This window comes from Halichoeres trimaculatus, unplaced genomic scaffold (genome assembly GCF_033239565.1).
Source record: "Halichoeres trimaculatus isolate MK-OKI-2021-1 unplaced genomic scaffold, fHalTri1.1 fHalTri1_scaffold_6, whole genome shotgun sequence".
Lineage (NCBI taxonomy): Eukaryota > Metazoa > Chordata > Actinopteri > Labriformes > Labridae > Halichoeres > Halichoeres trimaculatus.
Window position 1 is genome coordinate 61826 of NW_027437184.1, and position 27735 is coordinate 89560.

Genomic DNA, 27735 nt, shown 5'->3' on the forward strand with positions numbered 1-27735 from the left:
GCGTATCATAGCTTATGTAGCTAAAGCAGCTCCTGAGGGCAGCTCATCGGATCATTCATCAAATGCAGTTCATTGTAGTGAAGTCTGTGATTAGCAGCAGCTGTTGTTAAAGCAGCGTTAGCTAGATTCTTATAACCAACGATTACTAAATAAAATCAACAAAGCTAAACGTGGCTAATATCCATGTAGAGGAGCAAAGGATTGAATATCTGATGAAAATATCCAGATCATGGATTCAAGTGAGGTCCTGGTTTGTCCTTTTTCCAAGGACTGTGTAGCCCCGCCCCCTCACCTTACTGAGAACAGGATTGGTCCTTAGATCAGGTACAATGCAGCGTAATTCAATTCATATTGGATCCCTGTCACTCTCAGCCTGCCCCCTCCCCCCACACCCACACACACACACACACACACACACCCCCACACACACAGACACACACAGACACAGACACAGACACACATACAAACACACACACACACACAGACACACACAGACACAGACACAGACACAGACACACACATACACACACACACACACACACACACACACACACACAGACACACACAGACAGACACACACAGACAGACACACACAGACAGACACACACACACACACACACGCGCTGCTTATCTTCATGTTGGGTCAGTTGATAAAAACGACTTCATCACAGTAAACAGGTCGAAACCTGTTGGTGTTTTTGGAAAGTCTCCAGAAAAACGGTTTGTTCTGATTCAGTGCTGGATGCACGGTGCTCAACGGTCAGTGCTGCAGCCTCAGGTCACCGGTTCAAATCCCAGTTCAATTCCCAGTTCAAATCCCAGTTCAATTCCCAGTCTGCCCAGTCTGCCCAGTTCGCCTTCCTGTGTGAATGTGTAAGTTCTTCCAGTATATTTTCTGTGGCTTTGTTTCTTAATGCAAACATGATCCAGAACGGGGCGACTTCCTGTCCCACAGACCGTATGAATTCACTTAGAGGGGACACGGTGGCGCCGTATGAAACGGCCCCGGGCAGACTTTGGACCGACCCGCTGTAAACAAACTAACAGAGGTAGTTTGTGGTAGTTTGGGGAATTTGTTTTCACACAGACCACAGAAATAATCACTCAGGACGCTGCGTGTGAGGTTTTTTTGTCCGTTTTGTGTTTTTTTTCTTTATTAAGGAAAAGCATAATTACTACAAATTACAAATAACACTAATAAGCAGATCACAGCCTACAAAGCAGATATTATGAATATTAAATGTTATAATACAAGATCTCATTCAAGTACTTTACATTTTTCCATTTTATATATTTTTTTGTTCCTTTTTCCTGGTTTTCATCGTGTTTTCCTCATGACAAGCCTAGGATATTGTAATGCAATGAACTATCTGAATGGTTCATTTACAGTTACACCTTATTCATATGGCTTTATGGAAATTTGTCCTTTTTTTTTTCAGTCTCCAGACGTCAGAAACCAGCCATATGACACCTCTCTCCATCGTATTCTGCTCCTCCCCTCTGTTTCTTCCTCCATCACTCTTCTCCCCAGTGTCCGGCCTTCAAGCAAAGTCTGTGTAAAACTGATGACAGAGGCTGCGGCGCCCCCTAGAGTTAGTTTGAACAGCTAGCAGCAGCTTTAGCTGATAGAGAAGGCGAAAACTCCCCAAACACCTGAAACCCACAAATGTCCAGATACAGGTGATCAGAGCAGAGGGAGGGGTCATGTGACCATCCCAGGTAGAAGGCCCCCTAGTGGCAGCCTGCTGTATCTGCCGCCCCACACACACAGCAGCTCACCTGTTTATAGGCTTTGCTGGCTTTATGGGAAATGGTTTTTTGTTCTGGATGATCTGTAGCTCTTAATTCCTCCAGCCTCAGGTAAACTCTTGATGGATTCATGTCAAGCCTCAGAAAATGATCCAAATCTCCCTGAAGAACAAAAATAAAGAAAGCAAAAACAGCTTCGCATTTTCCAACCTCCGACCGACAGCGAGAAGTGAAGACCAGAAACAGGCGCGGGGCTCTCTGCCTGCAGCGATTTTCACCAAAACAGGACAAAAAACAAAAAAACAAAAAACAGCTTGACCTCCCAGCGCTCAGGCTCTCTTCACGTCTCCTGACTGTTCACAGTAAAAGCTCAACGCTGGAGCCAAAACCTTACTACAAACACAGCAGTCGGACAAAAGGAAGCAGTGAGTCATTTATCTGGACCTGCGTTTGTGTGTTAAGACTTCTTTGTTATGACATGCTGAACTTTTTGCTCCAAGTTTCTGTGGTTTTAAATCTGCAGCTGTAGTGTTTGTGAACCCAGAGGTTCAGTCACAGTGGGTTGTTGGAAACGCCACGATGACATCTCAGCAGAAACATTCAGCTCAACAAAAACAGGAGAGGGTGTTTGCTCATCGTGAAACACCTGAAGCTCGCCCGCTGATACTAAGACGCCCCGATGACGACTTTCCCTTTTGTGTAAATCATGTTCCCGTTTCTGAAATCCAAAGTTTTTTTTTTAAACAGCCTGAAATAAACCCTCCATCGTAACATCAACCATAGAAACACTGCAAATTAAAAAGCATTAAAAGATAATCATGAGACCATTAAAAAAAGTTAGAGTACATACACACGTGTGTAAGGCAAGTTTATCATCGTCCAATAAACAAAAAGGAGAAGCAGGAGCTGTCCAGGTTTCTCTTCATCTGTCAAATTCACATTAGAGGAAGAAGAAGAATCACTCTCTGGGCTGATATCTCCAGGCCGAGGTTTGAACCATCCACACGTCGACTGACAGTGGCTCTGAAGTGGGAACAATCCAGTCATGAGGCAGGAAACGCAGCGAGATGTGTGTTTGTGTCCAGCTCCTGCTGCTGCAGCCGTACCTGCGTGTAGCGTGACTACACCCGTCCACGTCTGGAGCTGAAGATGTGTGTGAAACAGGGGGAGGTGGCGGGCCCAGCCTTGGCCTCTGAAGCCGAGTGTCTGGGTCCTCTACCGGCGTCTCCACCCGGAGCACCTGCGGCCGAAGAAAACACGGCCAAAAAAACAAGAACCTCAAACTTCTTCAAGTAATCCAGATCGGTGATTCCAGTCCTGATGGTCACTGTCGTCAACTGGTGGATGGATGCTGGATGGATGGATGAGCGGATGGATGCAGCTTGTGAGGGGAGGGGAAGAAGACAGACAGGAAGCGCCCAAAGGGAGGTGATGAGGAGGACTCCTCCTGAAATGAACTCTGTGACGAGGTTTTTTTTCCTCTGGGGTAAAAAAAACACAAACTTCCAGCAGGTTGTTTGAGCACAAAAAGCCACGACTCGCAAACACGGGGAAGAATCACAGACCTGTAACAGACTGATGACACCTGGAAGACAGTTCAGAGAGGGATGAGAGTGGAGGGGCGGGAGCACAGTTTGGCAGACAGAGCACCACCTGGTGGCCTCGGTGAGCAGATACACGGGTGACGTCAATGCTGTACACTCGACTAGAAGGTGGCGGGCACAAGTTAGAAGCAGTAAAACCATTAAAATAAGGCAACTTTCAATCAGCGTGTCCAAACTGAGGGGTCTGAATGAGTCTGTTCTGTCTCATTTGGTTCTTTACTGTCCCCCCTCAGAGTCCAGAGTCCAGAGTCCAGAGTCCGGCCACAAAGCAAATCAAATATTCAGATTCAGCCCCTTCACTTGGAGAGCACCGAGGGCTCTGCAGGTGGAAGTGTCAGTCGCTCGGTTCAAACCCTTTGGTCCGGTTGGGTTAGGGTTGGATGTCAGGAGCAGCTTGGCCTCCAGCACAGGATTTCAGACTATCTCCAGGTCTTTGAACGCACCACATGCTGAAGAAATAATAAGTGTAAATCTGAGATGTGAGCGAGGAGTCAAATATCTTTCAGCCAGCAGGACGGTGACGACCAAACAGGGTCCCAGTGACAGAGAGGGGGGGTCCAGGTGAAAAACTAAAACTTAAAATAAAAAGAAAGTTCCAGGAGAGTAAATCCTCACTGAGCCGTCCACCACGTGGACCGGAGATGATTTGTAAAAGAAAAACGTGTTTGACACCTCATCCATTCATCGCCTCATTGAGACAAAAAAAAACTTTTTGTTTCCAAAAACTTAAAACTATTTTCTTTATTCTTGATCCAAAGTTGTCTTGGGGAAAAGCTGGGTCAGGGGTTAGCCCCGCCCCCTCCTGCTGCAGAGAGAACCAGCGACTCGCAGGTGGCGTCGAGTTGATCCGTGTTGGCCAGCGTGTTCGTCCAGTTACTTCAGTGTCTTGGCATCTGCTGCGGGGTCGGCGGCCGGGGCCTTCTGGCTGCTGGGTTTGGCATCATCCTTGGCTGCGGGGCCCTGGGCGAAGGGGGCGGGGCTGGGGCCGGAGCTGGCCTGGCTGTGGGGGCGACTGGAGGGCTGAGAGGGGTGTCGGCGGCGCCCGTCCCCGCTCGACGAGTGTCTCCTGCGACCTCCCTCCTCCATCGGTGGCTGGAGGAGCAACCAGAAAGAAGATCAGATGAGGGGAACGTGTGTGTGTGTGTGTGTGTGTGTGTGTGTGTGTGTGTGTGTGTGTGTGTGTGTGTGTGAACTCTTTGGAAACCTTTTTCCTGTTTTACCCTCACGTCACACTAAGGACAGAGAGACGTTTTAGTTGTTGGAAGAGGAATTCAGGAACTGATCTTTGTCTTTTCTTGAACTTTTTGACGTCACCTCAGAAAGATTCAGTCCCTGATACTCACATCGATCCTGAAATCCTCCAGACGTTTGAACTTGCTCAAATACTCCTGCAGTTTGGGGTCGATCTCCAGAGTCTTTGTCTTGGAGTATTTGAGGTAGGCCCAGAACTTCTCCAGTCCGTAAAGCTGACCTGAGGACAGGACGGGGAAAATTCACAGGTTAAGTTGGAGGTGAGGGCTGACAGCACGGGGCTGCCTAACAGTAACTCATCAACCGTCTTTAGATCCTCACCAGCCTCGTAGTCTTTCATGGTCTCTTCCTGGAAGTCCTTGAAGATGTCCGGCCTGAACTTCTTCTCTAGACCGTAGCTGTAGTACCTGAACAGGCACTCCAAGCCGTACCTGCACCAAGCACAGAGAGCACAGCATGAAGCCCCGAAACAAAGGACGACTCAAACGTCTTTCATCACTAGTTCAGTGGTACCTTGATGCTTGAGTGTCTAAACAGACTAAACTAAACAGATTTTCAAGATTTGAGCGTCTCAGACAGATCTGTGTTTGGAGTTGGGGCAAAAAAACGAGTTCAGAGCCGGCTGAAGATTCCCACCATCACTACAACATCATGGTTTACAGACGGGCTGGGGGATCCGTTCAGCAAAGATTGGTGATATTTACATGACGATGACGATGAAGATGGTCAAATATCAATAATATTTTAGCTTATACTGCATGTGGTCTATGATACTTGTGAATAAAAGATCAGTTCCTCTGTTGGTCCACTGTGTGGGGCTGCTGCGCTTTTTGTCGAGTTAAGCAGGAGGTGACGGTCAGTGTGCAGGAGATGAAGTAAAGATGGCAGCGACAGGACAGGGAGCTACGTGATGCTCTGTCTGCGTTTGAGTCCAAAGTTTACTGTGGACTTTTTAACCAGGAGGGGCAGAAGGAAATGGACATGACACAGCGTCTCCAAGGAACGCTGTAGTGAAAAAAACAAACATGACAGCTCACCTCATCCACTCACCACCCAGAGACGGTAAACGCAGAGGACGGCTGAAGCTAAAACTGAGATAAATCTGCAATAACCAGCAGACGCTCACCGCTGTAAGCTCCTCTAAGCTGCCCTGAGTTCAGAGTGAACTGGACTGAACCTCCAGGTGGAAACGGGTTGTTCCACCATGACTGTCTTGCTCGCCGTCAGTCGTCACGTGTTCGTCAGACGAGCAGACCCCTCACCTGTATCCTTCTTCCCGTCCTCCACCACCAGCTGTCTGAACTCCTCGTACATCTTTCTGTTGAAGTGATCTCGTAGGGGAAGAACGACCAGAAGCGGAAGAGCGTGTTCATCTCCTGTGATTGGCCAATGCCCAGCCGCTTCCTCTCTGTGATTGGTCGAGCAGAATTCAGTTATTTGAGAGGCAAACATCTGCTAATCACTCTTTGATTGATGTAACGAACAGCACAGATGGAGAACATAGACAGAGTGTGAGTGTGTGTGTGTGTGTGTGAATGTGTGTGTGAGTGTGTGTGTGTGTGTGTGTGTGTGTGTGAGTGTGTGTGTGTGTGTGTGTGTGTGTGTGTGTGTGTGTGTGTGGGGTGTGTGAGTGTGAGTGTGTGTGTGTACCATTTAGGCAGCGCCGGCGGTACTTGTGGTTAGACGTGTTGCGTGAAGCCGTTTTCTTTGAGCAGCTCGTGTGACGGGTGCTGGAACTTGGGGAGGGACTGCGGCGTGCAGCCGATGTTTCCCAGGACAGGCGTGCCCTCTGACGGGCTGGCGTTGAGCTGGCGGGGAAAGGGAGGGAAACAGACACGGGAGTTTCAGGGACGTTCTCGTCACCATGTGTACGACCAAAAACTAAGCGTCAACACGAAACCCTGAGATTGTCTCTGCTTCAGAGCCGCCGCCCTCACCTGACAGAGGCGGTGCGAGACCGGTGCTCCCTGGAGTCCATCACCCAGCCCACGTGGCACTCCATGGGGGGGTTGGAGCTGTGCCGGGTCTTCCTCTTCCGGGGCGTCTGCGTGTCCAGAGAAAGGTTTACAGTGAAATGAATGAGTGTTTTAATCCCAACCTGTAATCCCACACCGTCTGCTGGATTAATCTGACGTCACCTTAGCATCCACCGGCCGGCTCTCCTTCACCACCGGGTAGAAGCGGTGGCGTCATCGCTGGTCTTTCCGGTGCGGCGTGCGAGGCGTGCGGGGCGGTCCGGGCACTGCGGTAGTTGGGCGAGGCAGGCACAGTAGTGGGGAGCGAGCGAGCCATGGACGACGCTCAGGAGCACCGAAGAGTTGTTCGCCAGCGCGTCCGTGGGGACTGTGGAGAGGAGGGAGGAGGTGAACGCCAGAATGACCACGTACCAATGAATGACCTCAGATAAACAGACGCCGGCGTGCAGCGACTCCCTGAGCGTCTTACTTTGCTGGGGCCGAGGGGGGCCTGGGAGGGACCTCCTGGTGGGGTCTACGGGGGGCTCTGGGGTCAGACAGTCGAACTCTTCACGGCTGATTAAGTGGACCTTCTTGGAAGTTCTCCACTTCTTGCTGTGAAAGGAGAAAAATCAACATTTCAATGACCAAACATTTTCAGTCTCCAAACAGGAAGTGGGATCAGAATCAGAGCGTGAGGAGAGATTCAGCGTCAGTAAAACAAACTTTAACGTCAGCACGGACACAAACAGACCTGATCTGCAGTAATCTGGAGATGGAGATGCAGCAACAAAACATGGCTGCCCAGAAAGACCTTTTTTCACCCTCATGTCGACGTCTCGTGTGCTGCTCTGACGCCAGCTCACCGTCCGCGTCATCAACACAAACCCTGAATCTTCCACCAGTTACCACCTCCCTCAGCAACACAGCTCCTCCTCCTCCTCCTCCTCCTCCAACAGGCGCCCGGCTCGGCGCCCACAACAAACACTCACAGAGACGTTCAGAGAAGAGACGCACAACGGCAGAGATCCCCACTCACTGTCTTCTCCTCCCTCCTCCAAGTGTCCTCAGATCCTCCAGCGTCCATCTTTGTCTCCCCCTGCAGCCCGTCAGCTGAACCCGTCAGGCCCAGCCGGCGTGTGTGGCGTTTATTTATAAAAACACAGAGGAGCGCTGGGCTCCACACACAGCTGGATGAGTGCCGCGGAGCACGTGACGGCCTCACAATGAGCTCAACAAAGCCACAAAGAGCAGAGAGGAGAACAAAACGGGAACAAAACTTTCTGTTTCCAGGTCCAGAAACGGCTGCCATGAAGAATGACCACCATCTGGTCTCGGTCAGAAACCGCTCCAGCGTGACAGGCGTGGAAGCTGTCAGAAGAGAAGCTTTGGTTTGTACCTTTACACGTTCACGGTGTGATGTGGAAAGTTCCCACTGACACCTGCAGTCGCTCTGTTTCCATGATTTTCATCCTTTAGTTTTAAAGAAACTGCCGTTAATTTCCCCCAGAGGAAACTCCCACACGGTTCAAACTCCTGACTTTTCACCATCATCGTATTTCTGTCTGTATTAATATTTGGCCTTTAACATCTCTTTGTTTCATCTTTAAAAAGTGCTGAGTAATCAATCCAACGGTCACTGCACAGACTTTAAACGGCGAAACGTGAGGCTGTGTCGACAAACGCTTCGACCTGTCGTACAGCGGCAGCTGCTCAGACTCCCTGACGAAACAAAAACCACTGAAACAACACAAACTTTCAGGTCCTAAAAATGATCTTCTTCTTCTTTTCTCTGAGCGCCCTGACGACGCGTCTTTCACGGTCTGTATGGACAGCACAAAGGAATGTCAGAAACTAGTGAGTTTTCCTTCATCGCTCTGTTTTCTGACACCGTTAGAGAGTTAGCTTCAGATCTCAGAACCTTCACAGCAGGGAGCCTCTTCATTCACCTGCAGATCATGAACCCTGACAAACGTCTAAAACCTGCTCCTCACAAACGTCTAAAACCTGCTCCTCACGAACGTCTAAAACCTGCTCCTCACAAACGTCTAAAACCTGCTCCTCACAAACGTCTAAAACCTGCTCCTCACAAACGTCTAAAACCTGCTCCTCACAAACGTCTAAAACCTGCTCCTCACAAACACTCCGATCAGTTTCAGAAAGTGAAGAAATAAACATCGTTTTTCACAGAGCTCTGACCGAGGAGACCTCCGCTTTCTGCTGAACTGGAGGGGTCAGGCTTTGGGAGGACAGACAGGACGCTGAGGCCATGGACCAGAGCGGCGCCCTGCGTGAAGCGGTTTGACTTTTACCTGAGGAAAGGTAAGTCCTGTCAGTTTGAAAAACGGCGTCACCACCAGACGGCGTCACCAGACGGCGTCACCAGACGGCGTCACCAGACGGCGTCATCAGACGGCGTTACCACACGGCGTCATCAGACGGCGTCATCAGACGGCGTCATCAGACGGCGTCATCAGACGGCGTTACCACACGGCGTCATCAGACGGCGTCCACCAGACGGCGTCATCAGACGGCGTCACCACACGGCGTCACCAGACGGCGTTACTACACGGCGTCATCAGACGGCGTCATCAGACGGCGGTCACCAGACGGCGTCATCAGACGGCGTCATCAGACGGCGTCACCAGACGGCGTCACCAGACGGCGTCACCAGACGGCGTCACCAGATGGCGTCATCAGACGGCGTCACCAGACAGCGTCACACGGCTGTGCAATCCAAACCAGGTTCAAAGATTTCAACCAGAGTTTGACTCAACAGAGCTGAAAATGACACCAATACTCTGTGTTCCTTCAGAGCGTGTAGACCAACAGCGCCCTCCATCACCATCACAGTTTATAATAACCCCACCTGCACCGTCAGCCTGAAGTTAAACCTACTGTGGATTCATTCTCCAGGTGTTTGTCTCCAGGTGTTTGTCTCCAGGTGTTTGTCTCCAGGTGTTTGTCTCCAGGTGTTTGTCTCCAGGTGTTTGTCTCCAGGTGTTTGTCTCCAGGTCTTTGTCTCCAGGTGTTTGTCTCCAGGTCTTTGTCTCCAGGTGTTTGTCTCCAGGTGTTCAGCTGGCTCAGGCTAAGGAGGCTGACAGCTGTTCGTCACTTTGACCAGATTTTACTGACTCAAACATGTTGCTTCATAGTTTTGATGTTTGAAGAAAGAAACAAACCAGTGAAACATGAACGTTTGTGATTTGATCTTCTTCCTGTCCTTAGTCCAGGCCGCGCTCGGCCCTCACAGACCAACATCATCTGAGCCCAGAGACAAACTGTTGTTGACTGAAAGTAAAATCAGCCGCTCCGTCATGAATCTCTGAGTTTGGACCATCAATCTGATTAAACTTAGGGTTTCAAATGCATCATGGGAAATCAGCGCCTGTCCATCTCCACAACTCACAGTCGACAATCGAAACTGAACTTTAGAGAGGAGAAAAACTGACTTTAAACAACACAGGGACCATGTTTCCTCCTTCCACCTTCTTCCTGTTTGTTCAGCGACTCGTTACGATAACTCCGCCCCTTCCTGTTTGTTTCAGCGACTCGTTAAGATAACTCCGCCCTTTCCTGTTTGTTCAGCGACTCGTTTACAATAACTCTGCCCCTTCCTGTTTGTTCAGCGACTCGTTAAGATAACTCCGCCCCTTCCCAGTGCCAGACAAACCCCCTCACCTTGATGGTGGCGTACTCCGGCTCGTACGTGTCGTCCCACAGGTCCTGCTCGTAGTAAAACAGCCCGTCGTTGATCACTTTCACCAGCTCGCTGCTCAGTTTGGCGCGTGACGTGTGCTGTCCTGTGCGGTCGCCCCCCGGATGCTTCCTCAGGTAGGGCGGCGTCTGCGTCACAATCAAGATCTTGTTGACATCGTGGTCGTCTATCTCGCCGTCCGTCTCTTCGTCCGACCAGTCGGTGAAGGGGTTCCTCCGACCGTCCATCTGCTCCATCTCCTCGTCGAACATGAAGTCCAGCTCCTCGGGCTCGTCGGGCTCCGCCCCGTCCTGAGAAACCGAAAACAACCGTCAGTGAAACTTCACCTCCCCTCACACCTCCTCACACCACCTCAAGACCTCCTCACACCTCCTCACACCTCCTCACACCTCCTCACACCTCCTCTCACTCCTCCTCACACCAACCTCACACCTCCTCACACCACCTCACTTCTCCTCACACCACCTCACACCTCTCTCATCCACCTCACACCACCTCACACCTCCTCACACCACCTCACACCACCTCACACACACGCTCACACCTCCTCACCTCCTCACACCACCTCACTTCTCCTCACAGCCACCTCACACCGCCTCACATCTCCTCACACCACCTCACACCACCTCACACCACCTCACTTCTCCTCACACCACCTCACACCTCCTCACACCTCCTCACACCTCCTCACACCACCTCACACCACCTCACACCTCCTCACACCACCTCACACCTCCTCACACCTCCTCACTACCTCCTCACACCTCCTCACACCACCTCACATCTCCTCACACCTCCTCACACCTCCTCACACCACCTCACACCACCTCACACCTCCTAACACCTCCTCACACCTCCTCACACCACCTCACACCACCTCACACCTCCTCACACCACCTCACACCACCTCACACCTCCTCACACCTCCTCACACCACCTCACACCACCTCACACCTCCTCACACCACCTCACTTCTCCTCACACCTCCTCACACCACCTCACACCACCTCACACCTCCTCACACCTCCTCACACCACCTCACACCACCTCACACCACCTCACACCTCCTCACACCACCTCACACCACCTCACACCTCCTCACACCACCTCACACCTCCTCACACCACCTCACACCTCCTCACACCTCCTCACACCTCCTCACACCACCTCACACCTCCTCACACCTCCTCACACCACCTCACTCCACACTCACACCTCCTCACACCACCTCACACCACCTCACACCTCCTCACACCTCCTCACACCACCTCACACCACCTCACACCTCCTCACACCTCCTCACACCTCCTCACACCTCCTCACACCACCTCACACCTCCTCACACCACCTCACACCTCCTCACACCACCTCACACCACCTCACACCACCTCACACCTCCTAACAACTCCTCACACCTCCTCACACCACCTCACACCACCTCACACCTCCTCACACCTCCTCACACCACCTCACACCACCTCACACCTCCTCACACCTCCTCACACCACCTCACACCACCTCACACCACCTCACACCTCCTCACACCTCCTCACACCTCCTCACAGGGAGGCACAGATCCCACAGCTCCACACTCACCCTGTTCGCTGAAGGAGCCGGGGACGGCGAGGGGCCCGACTGAGGGGCCGGGGAGCGGACAGGGTCCCTCCTTCTCCTTCTGCTGCGACAACGAGGGGGCCTTCATCAGTCCCACATCATCAGGGGGCAGGAGGAGGAGGAGGAGGAGGAGAAAGAGGAGAAAGAGGAGAAAGAGGAGGGGGAGGAGGAGGAGGAGGAGGAGGAGAAAGAGGAGCCGGAGGAGAAGAGGAGGGGGAGGAAGAGGAGCAGGAGGAGGAGAAAGAGGAGAAAGAGGAGGGGGCGGACGAGGAGGAGGAGGAGGAGAAAGAGGAGGGGGAGGAAGAGGAGCAGGAGGAGGAGAAAGAGGAGAAAGAGGAGGGGGCGGAGGAGGAGGAGGAAAAGATCAAAGTTAGGACCAGGTGGACTCAGACGATCCTGTTTGAGGACACCTTGGTACTCAGCGTCATGAATCATGGGGTCTAGACTGGGTCTAAACGGGGTCATGGGGTCTGAAGGGGGTCTAAACTGGGTCTAAACAAGGTCTGAACGGGGTCTATAATGGGGTCTGAAAGGGGTCTGAACGGGGCCTGAACGGGGTCTTAACGGGGTCTGTAGTTCACCTTCTCTGTGCTGACCTTGGGTCTGGCCGGGGACGGTCTGGGCCTCTTCTTCACCTCGATCCAGGACTCAGAGTCCAGGTCTGGGAGGCTGGCGGAGAGGCCCTTGGGCATGGTCTTGAGGTTGGAGACGTCGGCGTCGGTCCTGTTCTGCTTCACTGGCGTGGACATCCTGGGGGAGCCTGGGGGACGGACACAGACAGCGTTCAGGTCTCAGGACTTCCTGTCCTCTGCTCCACGTGTTCGGCCATGTTTTAAGGCTTAGACAAAGAGAAATGAGCGGGTGGGGGTCGGGGTCTGTCCCCTGCACAGCCGGACACCATCTCACCTCTGGGCTCCTCCGTCAGCTGTCGGGGGACAAACTCGGGGCAGTTGATGAGTTGGGAGAAGTCGGTGTGTGTTTGGTTGGGCATGGCCAAACCCGGCAGAGGCCACTTCTCCGGGTCCACCTTCCGACGGATCTTCATGTCGATGACCTCCACCTCCTTGCTGTCCTTCAGGGCCTGACGGCAGAGGTCAAAGGTCAGTAAGGGTGTTAGATGGAGAAGAAAACACGGCGTCTACGAGTCGAAGAGACGCACTCACCTCCAGGATGAGGCTGACGTCGGTGGTGAGCGCCTGCACTCGGTGGAAGCTGGCGATGAGTTCGACGGGCAGGAAACCCTCCTGGTCCATCTTCCTCCTCAGGAAGAAGTCCCGCTCCAGGTTGTCCAGGCTGAAGTAGTACTCTCTGCAGGGAGAGGAGGCAGGCGGTTAGACTGAGCAGCACTGATCACTTAGCTAGCTTTGAGCTAACACCAGAGGGATGGAGACGGGAGTGAAAACTGGATTAATGAGACGGTGAAACCGCTGCTGAAACAGGTTATCTGTTGGTCTGAGGGGAACCAGGAAACCATGACGCTTCCTTTAAGGAGACACCAGAAAAACTACCAACAGTTACTAACAGCACCTCCAAATGTGTGGTCTTAGTTTCTGCTGGTGTCAGAGTATTTTATGACATTTCTACCATTTAAAAAAGATTCAGTTCAAATTAAACCGTCCGATGGTGAAACCACAAAAACATGAGTCAACATGAATAAACTGAATCATTCACCTTCCTAGAAGTTATGACAGGGTGACAGCAGCTCTTTATTAGATATCATCACAAAGTTTATTTTAAACATTTCATTTCTAAACTTGATGAATGGGTTCAATGAGGAGGAGGAAAATGTCCCTGTGGGTAAAACAGAGGATTCTCACAGCGTGAACTCAGAACTCAGAAGCTCTAAGGCTGGTCCACGGTCTGACAGTGAGTCAGTCCTAACCCTAAGCCTGTATTAACGGCTGAGATCAGAGCTTTAAGGTCTGCTTCAGCTTCTTCAGAGAAGAGACATGAGGAGCTCATCACGTCCACAGCTCGTCTGATAAACCCGTCTGTGCCTGTCGTTGATCTGTTTCCAGGAACAAACTCACATTTGCCTCTTGATGTAGTCCTTCAGCAGGTCCTGGTCCACGGAGAACAGGTCGTTGCTGCTCATGTTGTCGTAGTAGTAGGTCACCGTGTTGCCGAACTTCTGGCCGTACGCTGCGTCCTTCATGTCGTAGGACTTGTAGCCGTAGTGATACTCGTAGTGGCCTTAAAGACACAGAGGGTGGAGAGAGACGCAGGTTAAGATCTGCTCTGAGACGACACGCTTCAGTCTGCCCGACTCTGAAGGAGGGACGCAGACCTCATGAGTGGATTGTTTTTTTTAATTCTGTTATTATCAAATAAAGTCTTTTCCTTCATTTAAAATACAACGTGAGAGAAACTGAATAAGATAAAAATCAATCACTACTGTTGTCAGTCCTGGTTTTCTTCCCTCTGCAGCTTCTGGTTTCATCCTGCACATATTCTGACTTTTCCTGCTTCACTTTGAGAGTTCGTACTGAAATACCAGACTGACATATTCCTCCTCCTGCTCCTCCTCCTCCTGCTCCTGACTCTGGGGAGTCAAACTACAAACTAAGAGTCAAACTACAAACTAAGAGTCAAACTACAAACTGAGGAGTCAAACTACAAACTAAGAGTCAAACTATAAACTGAAGAGTCAAACTACAAACTAAGAGTCAAACTACAAACTGAAGAGTCAAACTACAAACTAAGAGTCAAACTACAAACTAAGAGTCAAACTACAAACTGAAGAGTCAAACTACAAACTGAGGAGTCAAACTACAAACTACAAACTGAAGAGTCAAACTACAAACTACAAACTGAAGAGTCAAACTACAAACTACAAACTGAAGAGTCAAACTACAAACTGAAGAGTCAAACTACAAACTAACAGTCAAACTACAAACTGTGGAGTCAAACTATAAACTGAGGAGTCAAACTACAAACTAAGAGTCAAACTACAAACTGTGGAGTCAAACTATAAACTGAGGAGTCAAACTACAAACTAAGAGTCAAACTACAAACTAAGAGTCAAACTACAAACTGAAGAGTCAAACTACAAACTGAAGAGTCAAACTACAAACTGAAGAGTCAAACTACAAACTGAAGAGTCAAACTACAAACTAAGGAGTCAAACTACAAACTAAGAGTCAAAGTTTAGAGTGTTTTTTTCAATTCTCCTGCTTCAGTGCGGTGATCAGAGCTGTGAAAGTTTCCTCAGAGTTTGTTTTTCAGAGAAGAGACATGAAGAGCTCATCACGTCGACAGCACATCCACAGGTTAAAAACTTCATCTCTTAGTTTTGCAGCTTTAAATAAACCCTACGCCTGGTTTAGTGACGGACTGCTCACTGTGGGGACAGACACATTATAAACACGGAGTCGTGGGGGAAACTTCTGGTTTATCAGATTCAGCAGCAGAAGTTCCTCCTGTCACTCTGTGTGGGTTTTATTTAACATTAATCTGAATCAGTCTGTGGAGGCTGTAATGATGAGTGCTGCACTCTGACACTGGCGTGTATTTCACATCAGCCGATCGTTAATCCTTCTCACGCTCAAACAGGAAACACCTCTCTGCTCACGTTGGATCAGAAGTTTTAGTTCATCTTTCCTCTCATTAATTAAAAACCAACAGATGAGTTTCCTCCAGCTTTAGGGGATCAAACCTTAAAGTCTGTGAGCTTTCATATCACACCGTTACTGTGTCTCTGAGCAGGGCCGTGTCCAGACTTCAGGCTGGGTTGGCTCAATGAGGGCAGGGGGGCACACTTACAGATTGTTTCTATTTGTCTTCTTTAACCTCACTCTCCACTTTAAGAACTATGAATAACTATAACAGTATATATATTAAATCCCAGTTTGTGGTTTTAGTATAAACTGTATTAAACTTAATGAGCGTCAGACAGTCTGAGATTTTAAAGCAAAACTTTTCAGAAAAAACTCATGAGATAAATCTTTGATTAACTACAAAAGAGAAACTTCAAGCATCAACAGGAAGAACAGATTAAATGAAAAACTGCTGCATGTGCAACATTCCTCATTACTCAATTAATCTCCAGATTAATTAGAGAGACACACTGTCACATACAGACCAATCAGAGAACAGGAGCCACCATACTGACTGTCTCTGACTGACTGTCTCTGACTGACTGTTTCTGACTGACTGTCTCTGACTGTCTCTGACTGACTGTTTCTGACTGACTGTCTCTGACTGTCTCTGACTGACTGTCTCTGACTGACTGTCTCTGACTGACTGTCACTGACTGTCTCTGACTGACTGGCTCTGACTGACTGTCACTGACTGTCTCTGACTGACTGTTTCTGACTGTCTCTGACTGACTGTGACTGGCTCTGACTGACCGTCTCTGACTGACTGTCTCTGACTGACTGTCTCTGACTGACTGTTTCTGACTGACTGTCTCTGACTGACTGTTTCTGACTGACTGTCTCTGACTGACTGTCTCTGACTAACTGTTTCTGACTGACTGTCTCTGACTGACTGTTTCTGACTGACTGTGACTGGCTCTGACTGACTGTTTCTGACTGACTGTCTGTGACTGACTGTCTCTGACTGACTGTGACTGGCTCTGACTGACTGTCTCTGACTGACTGTTTCTGACTGACTGTGACTGTCTCTGAGTGACTGTCTCTGACTGTCACTGACTGTCTCTGACTGACTGTCTCTGACTGACTGTGACTGTCTCTGACTGACTGTCACTGACTGTCTCTGACTGACTGTCTCTGACTGACTGTGACTGGCTCTGACTGACTGACTGTCTCTGACTGACTGTGACTGGCTCTGACTGACTGACTGTCTCTGACTGACTGGCTCTGACTGTCTCTGACTGACTGTCTCTGACTGACTGTCTCTGACTGACTGTCTCTGACTGACTGGCTCTGACTGACTGTCACTGACTGTCTGACTGACTGACTGTCTCTGACTGACTGGCTCTGACTGACTGTCTCTGACTGACCGTCTCTGACTGTCTCTGACTGACTGTGACTGTCTCTGACTGACTGTCTCTGACTGACTGTCTCTGACTGACTGTCTCTGACTGTCTCTGACTGACTGACTCTGACTGACTGTCTCTGACTGACTGTCTCTGACTGACTGTCTCTGACTGTCTCTGACTGACTGTCTCTGACTGTCTCTGACTGACTGACTCTGACTGACTGTCTCTGACTGACCGTCTCTGACTGACCGTCTCTGACTGACTGACTCTGACTGTCTCTGACTGACTGTCTCTGACTGACTGTCTCTGACTGACTGTCTCTGACTGTCTCTGACTGACTGTCTCTGACTGACTGTCTCTGACTGTCTCTGACTGACTGTCTCTGACTGACTGACTCTGGCTGACTGTTTGTAACTGTGAGACAGACTTCAGGGCCCTCAGACGTGTTCAGTCTGAGCCGTCTCACTCACACACGTGTGTGTTTTATATGTGTTTTAAAGTGATGCTGCATGGAGGTGTAACAGGTGGTAACTGCAGGTAACTGAATTTATTAAAAACATGTTAAAGTTCTATTTTCACATAATGTAAAAGTTTAAAGCTCAAACATCAGAGAGTTTCAGCAGGAAACATCTTAAATATAAATAAAATAACACTTAAAGACCAGGTTCTTGGTTATATTCAAACATCTGAGCTCGTTAAAACATGAAATACATGAAGTGTTTTCCTCAAGTCTTCAACAGGTAGATCTCCAATTCCCCCTTCAGAAAGTGTGTGTGTGTGTGTGTGTGTGTGTGTGTGTGTGTGTGTGTGTGTTACCTCTCCCACTACCTCTGCCTCGTCCTCTGCCTCGTCCTCTCCCACGGCCTCGCCCTCTGAACCCTCCACGGAACGGCGCTCCTTCGCTCTTCACGCTGGACACCTCGTCGTGGTCGTCACGCCACTCTCTCTCGTACTTCTGACTGTGCCAGTCTGCAGGGAGACAACAGTCCAGTCAGTGCACACACACACACACACACACACACACACACACACACACACACACACACACACACACACAAACACACACGCACACACACACACGCACACACACACACACACGCACACACACACGCACACACACACACACACACACACACACACACACACACACACAGTCCAGTGGACACAGCAGGGTGGAGAAACGTCTGAAGATTTCTCGTTTCTCAAAGTCGAGGTTCCTGAAACTCAGATTCTGCTGCAGGAAAGACCCGATCCTCTCTGAGCCAACGGCACATTTCCTCTCCTCTGTGACTGATTTCCACTGAGCACGGTGAAAAGCCGAGTTATCAAAGCAGAAGTAGCTGATTACCAAGACCTCACACACACACACACACACACACACACACACACACACACACACACACACACACACACACACACACACACACACACACACACACACACACACACACACACACACACACACACACACACACACACACACACACACACACACACACACAGCTCTCCACATCCTGCTGCTGAATCATGCACGCTGCCTGTGCACCACCAACAGCTACGAACTCTGCGTAACACAAACACGACGGGCTGAAATCTGCTGTCACATGCTCTCACAAGTCAAACAGCCGCAGCAGCTAATGACTGCTGGCACGTAAAGCTCCATGTGAAACCATCCGGCTGGGATCTCAGGCTCCCTCAGTCCCAGACCACGTCCACACGTAGCCGGGAACTTAAAAACTACTTTGTTCCACACGCAGCGGGTAAATCTGCCGGTGAACCTATAATGGGCGGTGTTTTTCTGACGTAAAACCGGCGCCATCCAATCAGAATGAGCCCCCGTCATTCAGCTGTGACGTTACAAAACCAAAAACTCTGTTTACTGGCGTCTACACGAAACCGGAGTTTTACAAAATCATCTGATGGCCGGAGCTTTTAGATGACATGGTTTTCACTGAGGTTACACTGCGGGCAGGCCTAAACGTGTAAAAAGAAAAGAGGTTTCCTAAAAACCGGGCTACGTGTGGACATGGCCCCAGATACCTCCTCCAAAGTCCAGCTTTAGGCTCAAAAACTTTGAATCCCGCTGTCAGATCCCTGCGCTCATCAGCTGATTCATTCATCCATTTCCTTCCCTTGAGACAGAGTCCAGAGGTGGATTTGGTGAGTGAGCCGGGAACAGCGACGCAGACAGAAACCTGTTTGGTGTTGACCTCATGTTACCACAGACATAAAAATCCTGCTTCCTCTGGAAAAGAGATTTTTAATCAACCAGTCTCTTCCTGGTTGAATAAAAAGATTAACCTGTTTTCCCATGAAAAGAGAAACATGAGGGGAAGAAAAAGGATGTGACACCGTCTCAGACTTTCCTCTGCAGAGACCTCCGTGAATGACAGCAGCTTCTTTCATCAAATCAATGAAAGTCTGTTGTTTCCCTCTGAAATAAAACTATGACAGCTGAACGCGTGACACACTGACCTCTGAGGTCGTTCCTGGCGTTGGGGGGCACACGCGGGTTCTCGTTCTGTCGGCTGTTGTTCCTGGAGGCCGAGCGCTCTCTGGGACCCTCGGACTTCACCTCGATCATCAGAGGGACCCACTTGTGCTTGTTTCCTGTAGGAGAAGACAAAACAGGGAAAGGCTGTTTTAAAACAAAGATCTCAACGAAACCAAAACGGTCGACACGGAGATGATTTCCTGATTTCATCCACTCAGAGCCACAGAGCCGGCCCACGCTCTGCCAGGGTCAAACCCCGCCTGAGCTTTAAAGCCCTAAAACCCCTCTCTGAATAAAGAAAGGAAAGCAGCTGGATGTCTGAGAGATCACCAGTTATTCAGCTGAACCAGGCTGATCAAAGTCTGCTGCAGTGCCTCTTCTGACCAGCAGGGTGCACCACACCAAAGCTGGTTGAGAGAAGAAGATGGAGTCCTGCCTGAAACCCACCGAGCATGTTCATGGTCTTTCAGCTGAAAGCTCTGACATGGGTCCACAGAGACCGATTCAGAGCTCAGACCTGACCCAGTCTGACCCAGTCTGACCCAGTCTGACCCAGTCTGACGGGTTCAGCAGGAAAGGTTTGTGTGGTTCTGTTTTTGGGTTTAGGTTTTGTTTGGATGCTGTGATCAGAGCTGTGAAAGTTTCCTCATGATGTTTTTCAGAGAAGAGACATGAAGAGCTCATCACGTCGACAGCACGTCTGCAGCTCAGGACTAAAAATGTCCAAAGGTAAATATCTAGATATCTATATCTACCTAAAAAGGGTCGTCTCTGAAAACCCATGGAGCAGCAGAAATGTGTTAAAACAAAAACCAGCGTTACACATGGAGCTGAAAGGAAAAGTGTGGAGAAACACTTTGCTGGGTGATGTTTTTTGATCTAATGCTGGTTTTTCTAACACAGATCTTCTGTCAGCTCTTTGTAACCATCTTTCCCTCACTGAGTGATCCACATTCACCTTTCTTCTTCGGCCCGTTCTTCTGGGAGTCGTCGTCTCCGTTCTTCTCCTCTCCAGAGTCGTCCGACTTGGCCTTCAGGTTCTCCTTGCTCTCCTCAATGCTCTCCCTCTTCTCCTTGGACTCCTTCTTGGCTGTGGTCGGTCTCTTCGGGCCCTGGAGGGGAACAGGTTGAAACAGAAAGACTTTTCAACAGGAGCTGAAGGAACAGTGGAGCCCTTCGTGTAAACCAGCGACTCAGTCAGAGAGTCGTCACAGCAGACCGTGGGACCATCAGAGGACACTGATGAAGACATGCTGGGTGAAACTGAGACAGAGACATTAATGGACAGCTCTTCAGTCTCAGAACTTAAAATAATCTTTCTCTGGAAAAACAAATCTGAGCCAGGCTCTTTCTCTAACCCTCCCATGGAGTCACACATCTGGCCCGGCAGGAGGAGGACAGAGGACCGAGCAGAGGCCTCAGGAAAGGTGTAAGCCACAGGTCAAAGGTCATCTCATCAAAAACACTTCTTTAAAAACCAGCACAGACCACTGTGTCCACAGGGGACGCCAACACTGGCACAAAATGTAATGGAGTTAGCTTGGTATTTAACCTCTAATAATACATGTCCTGTGTTTATCAGATCACACGTTGGTTATCGATCAGACGACGACCTTTGATTTTAAAGTTCAGTGTTTGTCACAGAGTAAAATCAGAAAACAACATCTGAACCTGGAAACTGAGACTGTTCAAGAAGCACTGGATACCAGGAGCCTCTACAGTCAGGTTCTGTTGGTTTAACGTGGGGGGAAAGAGGAACTGATGGAGGGGCGGAGCTTAACCCACAGGTGACGCCGTCCAAATTTATCACAAGTTATATTTTGGCTTTTACTGCCTTCATTCAAAACAACACGCCAGAGGACAGAGGACAGGACAGAGGACAGGATCAGGAAACTGGTTAAAGGGCGCCCCCTGTGGGTAATTTCTACCTGTTTTTTGTAACCCCAGCATATGACATAAAGTTTCTAATAAAATCTTGTTGGTGCTGATCAAACTGTTGAAGCCTGAATTATCGTCCTGATGTGTTTCCCTGTGCACCGGGCTCGCTCGCAGCTCCTGAGTGTCTCCCATCCTGTATCCCATGTCCCCATGTCCCCATGTCCCCATGTCCCCGTTTTTGATATGTCTTGGAGGGGATGTTACTGAAATGAAATGTCTCCTCGGGGACCTATCAGGTATCCTGAAAGCTCTGAGTAAATGAAATGGTTTAAACATATTTTGCATTCAGTTTGAAAATGTATTTTTTTATCACCTGAAAGTGAAAATAAAAAAGACCAGAGCTAAATAGACTCTGCATGTGGTTATCTCCTCTTTAGTCCCGTCTCATTACAGACTGTGACGGCAGCAGAGCCGCAGGAGCGCCCCCTCTGTCCTCAGACACCGTTACAGACACAGAGACACAGAGAGCGCCCCCTCTGTCCTCAGACACCGTTACAGACACAGAGACACAGAGAGCGCCCCCTCTGTCCTCAGACACCGTTACAGACACAGAGACACAGGAGCGCCCCCTCTGTCCTCAGACACCGTTACAGACACAGAGACACAGAGAGCCTGAGCGTTATCGCCGCTCACAGAGACGATATCTCAGTGAATTCAAATCAAACTGAGTCCAGCTGCTCTGCTCCCTGACGGCTCGGCTATCAGTCACACACACGTCTCTGAGAGGTCTGACAGCCCACGGGGGTTTGCATACGAGTCATGCAAATCACTCAGCTCCAGGCAAAAAGAGATACCACACGCAGGCACCTGACCTTTCTGCCCACATACTGACACACCTCCACACGCCCCGCCCCAGAGGAGTCAGGTCACAGGTGATATAACCACTCTGAACTCAGGGACCCCCCACGGACATGCTGAGGAGATTTAGTTAGTCCTCAGTCTGACAGACAATCAGCAGAGGAGATTTAGTTAGTCCTCAGTCTGACAGACAGCAGAGGAGTTTTAGTTAGTCCTCAGTCTGACACACAGCAGAGGAGTTTTAGTTAGTCCTCAGTCTGACAGACAGACAGCTGAGGAGTTTAGTTAGTCCTCAGTCTGACACACAGCAGAGGAGATTTAGTTAGTCCTCAGTCTGACAGACAGACAGCTGAGGAGTTTAGTTAGTCCTCAGTCTGACAGACACACAGCAGAGGAGGCACAAACAGCTCTGTTACTGAGTTATCGTCAGTCTGAAATGAAGCAGCGTGAAATCTCTGAGATCACTGATTGGATCACTGTTATAATAAGACTCATAAGTAGCTGAGATGAGCAAAGGATTGAATGGAAAGAAAAGAGCAGAAAAATTAAAATTCAGATCAGCAACAAGATTTGAAACCTCATGGATTTACATTTTACGTATTCATTTATATTTTCAAGTAAGTTTTTACTAGACACCGATCGACTGATCAGTCTCCATTTCCTTAATTTGGGGGATCAGGGATCAGACCATCCTCACATATGAATGTGATAAACCTCCAGGAAGGTCTGACACTGATCTGTCCCTAAAGACTTTTTGATTCTACAAGAAATTTTACAGGTTTGCTGTGAATCGATGAGACAATTAGCGACAATTAGAGACCTCAATAATGAAACTCCATCTAGGTGGAGAAGGAATAAAAAACTTAGTGGTGTCGTAATGTTTTACAGAGTGGGCCCCAGGGTTTGACTTTCTTTGTTTCACTGGAGTCAAATTCGCTAAATGTGAAGCAAGTTGTCCATGCGACACGGCTAACATCTACAACAGCAGCTAAAAGGAGAAATACACCTGTGCAGAAAATGAAACTTGAGCTGAATAAATAGTATTTTATCTTTGCTTCTCATGTTGTTTGTGAAGGAAGGCTGTAACAGATGAGATAAAAGTTAAAATAATGCTGTAAGATGTTATTTTATGAAGAAACAGCTGTAACAAATGCTCTGAAACAGCACAACTTTAAGATTTTAAACGCTTTAAAAAGGATCTGTGTCAACCTTCATCATAAAAAAAGTCCATTTGATGGTTTTTGTCAGTGTAAGCTAGCCTAAAACACAACTTCCTGCTGTATCTCTGCTGCTCCAACCATCCAACAGGAGGCCAACACTGTTAGCTTAGCTAGTTAGCTTAGCTCTAAGCTTTAAATAGAGCACAGTGTACATGACTTCACTCTGGGTATCACACACACTGACGGGTTACATAACAACCAGCTGCTCCCAATCAAACCCTTTGGACAGTTGCTTCAACTTTATTTAGACTGACAAGGAAAGTCTGCTAATGCTAGCCAGTGTTAGCTTCACAGATGTTTCTGAACCATTGCAGTGCTAACCCTAACCCTGTATTATTCAATAAGCTCCAATTTGGAGGGGTTAGCTGACCAGGCTTTGATGCTAGCTTCAGGATGAAAAAATAATAAATCGTTTTATTTTTCTACACGTGAAGACTTAACGACAACATTTAGTCTCCTGAGTTGTTTCAGACTGGCTCAGAGCAAACCTTCCTGTGAGATGAACTCAGCATCGAGTGTTCAGAGGACGACTAAGCAGTGCCAGCATTAGCATTAGCATGCTAACATAAGTAGCCTTCTTCAAGGAATAGTTTTTGGGATTGAATCAGTCACAGGCTTGAAAAGGAGGCAGGCTGCAGGTTTCAGAGGAACTTACAGTGAATCTCCAAGAGTCTCTGACCTGCCTGACAGTCGGCGGGCAGGACACGGTCCGTGTCACTGCCTCCATCTGAACAGAGGAAGGGGACAGCAGTTTAGAGAAGACAGTGAGGTGGACATGAGGTGGACATGTGTACACACACACACACACACACACACACACACACACACACACACACACACACACACACACACACACAGACAGAGGCATACAGCATGTGGAAAGCACACAGGGGGAGGAGACAAACACTAAGTCTTGATCCCTGAGTGTTTTGGGACTTTTTAGCTCTGAGTCTCAGCGAGTCCTCCTCCACTCCTGCAGTCAGGCTCTATGAAAATCATCCTCATGAGCTCTTCTGTGTCGATGTCTTGCTCCAACTTTATGGGAGCTGTTTCCATCCAACAAGGTGAAGAGCTCCCTCTGGGTTTCAGAAACTTCTCCCTGTATCAGCTCAGGCTAACGTGCTAATGCTGTGTCATAACGAGGAGACGAGCGTTTGTTCCCCTGGTTTACTGCTCTGCAGGCTGCACAGAGGGGGATGGGAGCCGGTTATTTTTAGAGGATAGATAAGTGTGAAACAAACCATTAAGGCAGACGACTGTGTTTACAGCTCAGGTGTGAGTGGTGGAGTGTTTTATTCTCTGGATCAATAACAAAAAGTGACGTAACGGCTGAGAAACTGTGGACGGTGAGGCTGCAGAGATCAGAGGATGCTGATTCATCCCTCCTCACCACAGGGAGGGACCGAGGAGGCTTCTGCTGCAGCCGTGGAGAAACAAAACAACAGCTATCTCCCTCTTTAAGGACGAGATGTTCAACACTGTGTGATGAGCACTAACACAGAAAAGTGCTGATATGTAACCCAGGGTCAGAGTGAGGGAAAGCAGCTCTCTGAAAGCCTCTATGCAGTCACTTTCTGGGTCAACGTGGCTTCCTCCACTCAAACCTGCTGCCACTAAATACCTGTTTGACATACAGACGCAGTGAGCCTGTGGGTGGAGGAGGCAGGGACAGACTGAGGTGCTAAAGCAAAAACCTTTTTCTTCTGTCACAACTAAAACCTTTCTCAGCAGGATGAGCTGGACCGTGGGTAAAACTCAGATATTTGATGAATGTGAGATCAACTGTTATCCACTCATTTCCTCAGACTGTTGGTCCTGATCTCATCTACACCACAACACAACCTGCGAGGTCCTCAGACAGGAGCATCCTGCTGATCCCACCGCTGAACATCACATCTGTATCTCTGGGTGTCCGACCACAGCTCAGGCCCAGTCAGTACAGAGGGAAACTAAAGCAGGGTCATGGACCAGTTCATTTAGTCACAGCGTTAGCAACAATCAGCCAATTAACCACCATGACAGCGAGGCAGGAGCTGATCATATGTCAGGGCACTTCCTGGAAACCCCTTTCCACCAAACTGGAGGTGAGCATGTTTACTCCACACACAGAGACGAACACGGCGAGCGGGATGAAACGATTGGATAAGAGCAGAGTACGGGCCCATCCCACTTTCCCCCTCTGACTGTTTTTCCCTCAACTTTGATTTTATTCCCAAATCACTCAACTTTTTTCACTTATAGGAAACAGAATCACAGCCTTGGATTGAAACTTTATGAACACATGAATAAAACCTCATCCTGCGTTCAGAAAGTCCAGCTCTGTCACTCCAGGGTGTCTGTCTCCTGCTCGTATGACCTCTGCCCCTGATTTAGGGCTCCAGGCGCTGCACGATGGACTCCAGCTCTCTAAGAATAGCCGCGGCTCGGATCAGGATGGGTTTATTGAAGGGGATCCCTAAAAGGACATCCCTCCCAGGCCTCGGCCACCGTTTCTGAACCCCACCCCCTCCCACCTGTGGATCCTGCCACCAGAGCTGCTGGTTATTCCCGGCTCCGACTATGTGACCCACATTTCCCTGCTCGCCGACAGGCTCCTCCTGCTCGCTCAGACCTGGCAGCCTGAAATAGAGGAGGTCAGAGAGGTCGCTGTGCTCCTCCACCATCGCCCACAGATCAGAAATAGAAACGTCTCTGAGGGCTGATTGACGACTGCTGCTACTGAGAGGAGGCGTGAATTAGACGCATCCCCCTGCAGAGCAGCAGCTGTGGGGGGGTTTGAAGGGGAGGGGGGTTGTGGGGTTGTGGGTCAGTCTGCTGAGTGAATCGACACCTGAACGGAGCGGGACCAGGGGGGGAGGAGCTTGAACATGAAGGTGTTAAAGTCTTCTTCTAGCATCTCGTTTGTTTCTGACCTGGAGAATGATCCGGTCACAAACGCTCGTTAACGACAGGAAGTGTCTTTCCTTATCGCCGCGGTGACGCAGGCCTCAGAAAGGAGCAGGGACGAGCCGACGGGAGCAGACAGCTCCCTGTGGATGCTGCTCTGCTGTGTAATTATGACCACGACACGTCCACCCAGCACGCCAAGCCGCTCCCTCTCATTGGTGGATCATCCCCACTCAGAATGTGTAAAACACCATTTCCACAAACACCGGCCTAGTTTCCTCTGACTCCTCCTTCCTCCCTCTCCTTTGCTGTCATGACTCAGGGCTTTTTCCTCCACCTTGGCCTGTTAGCTGTTAGCTGTTAGCATCCTCCAGCCTCCTGCAGACACTGATGGAGTGGTTATTACAGTCGTTATCAGGCGGAGGAACAGAGAGCATATTTAGGCTTTAGTCTGTCGTCACTGCTGTGATCATCTGAGCCTGAAGTGCTCCATGAACACAGAAAGTCACACTGAGGCGTTTTCACCGTGATTAAATGTGCTTTGGGCAGAACGACGACTCCTCTCATGTTGTTAAACTGCACCGACTGCTCGCTCATAGGCCACGCCGCTGAGGCAGCGTTACCACAGACCACTGCCTGAGCGGGTTTCACCGTTTGGAGCAAACACTTTCCACTTTTACACTTTAAGACCTGGATCATACACCTCTCTCTCAGAGCTCTGTAAATATGTGTAAAACTTTTTAATGTCTAACTATCAGCCCTCCTTCTGACCCGGGCCTCAGACCAGCAGAAGAAACGATGAGACGTGAACCTGCTCCCTCGGTCTGCAGCTCGCTGCTCAGGCTGTGACTGAGGACGACCTGTCTGCGCTTTGGAGAGGGGAGGGTAAGATCAAAACACGCTTCATGTCAGAGTTTCCTCCACAAACTCCACCAAAGTCCCCAGGTTTGTTGCTGGTTGCTTTTCTGAAAACATTTGCCATAGGGGTCTGAAAGTTGCTAAACTTAGCAACAAAGTTGCTAAGTTGGAAAGTCAGTTTCTTTCTCTGTCTAATGGAGCCACTGTAATGAGGAGCGTACGTCCCTGTGAGGAGCTGCAGAGCTGTTTGTGGCCTGCCACATTAAACAGTTTTCAGGTGTGAAGCCTGGAGCCAATGAGGAAACAGAGTCACCAGGTGTAAACCCAAAGCAGTCAGGATTAATCCACTAACAGAAAAAATCAATGACTGATTCGTCAATATCAAAACTGATAATTTGTTATAAAAATGATCTGCCCAGCACAGTTTCCTGACCGTCAGTGCCATGTTTGAAACCTGAACAAACGAGCTGAAAAAACAATCCCACCCAGCATCTGTCAGCGAGGGGCGCCGTCTACACGCAGCGTGTGGGTGGAGTCTGAGCAAAAAGCTCCAGCTCTATCTGGGACCACGCCTGCGTCCAGCACACGTCAGCCAAACGGAGAAGAAGACTTCCAAGACGAACCAGTTTGTTTATTAACGAGGACTTTTGATGGTTTCCTTGTTTCCTTTCCTTCTCTAGGATGGATCTTTCTAAAGAGCTGCTGCAG

At 49.3% G+C, this 27735-nt stretch overlaps 1 protein-coding gene across 1 annotated transcript in view; it reads right to left on the bottom strand.

Annotated features, from left to right (window-relative positions):
* Positions 1-1094: 1094 nt before the first annotated feature.
* The window catches only part of larp1 (La ribonucleoprotein 1, translational regulator), a 48775-nt gene continuing 22134 nt past the window's right edge, over positions 1095-27735 (bottom strand). Inside the window, 25 exon segments of the mRNA XM_074672072.1 lie at positions 1095-4445; positions 4697-4824; positions 4926-5035; positions 5860-5942; positions 5945-6012; positions 6255-6285; positions 6287-6412; positions 6547-6648; positions 6743-6835; positions 6837-6904; positions 6907-6924; positions 6927-6947; positions 7050-7155; positions 7157-7174; positions 10241-10567; positions 11874-11939; positions 11941-11973; positions 12473-12651; positions 12798-12972; positions 13055-13199; positions 13922-14084; positions 17650-17802; positions 19309-19443; positions 20286-20439; positions 23939-24010. Of these exon segments, the coding sequence (XP_074528173.1) occupies positions 4227-4445; positions 4697-4824; positions 4926-5035; positions 5860-5942; positions 5945-6012; positions 6255-6285; positions 6287-6412; positions 6547-6648; positions 6743-6835; positions 6837-6904; positions 6907-6924; positions 6927-6947; positions 7050-7155; positions 7157-7174; positions 10241-10567; positions 11874-11939; positions 11941-11973; positions 12473-12651; positions 12798-12972; positions 13055-13199; positions 13922-14084; positions 17650-17802; positions 19309-19443; positions 20286-20439; positions 23939-24010 (2793 nt within the window). The 3' untranslated portion in view covers positions 1095-4226.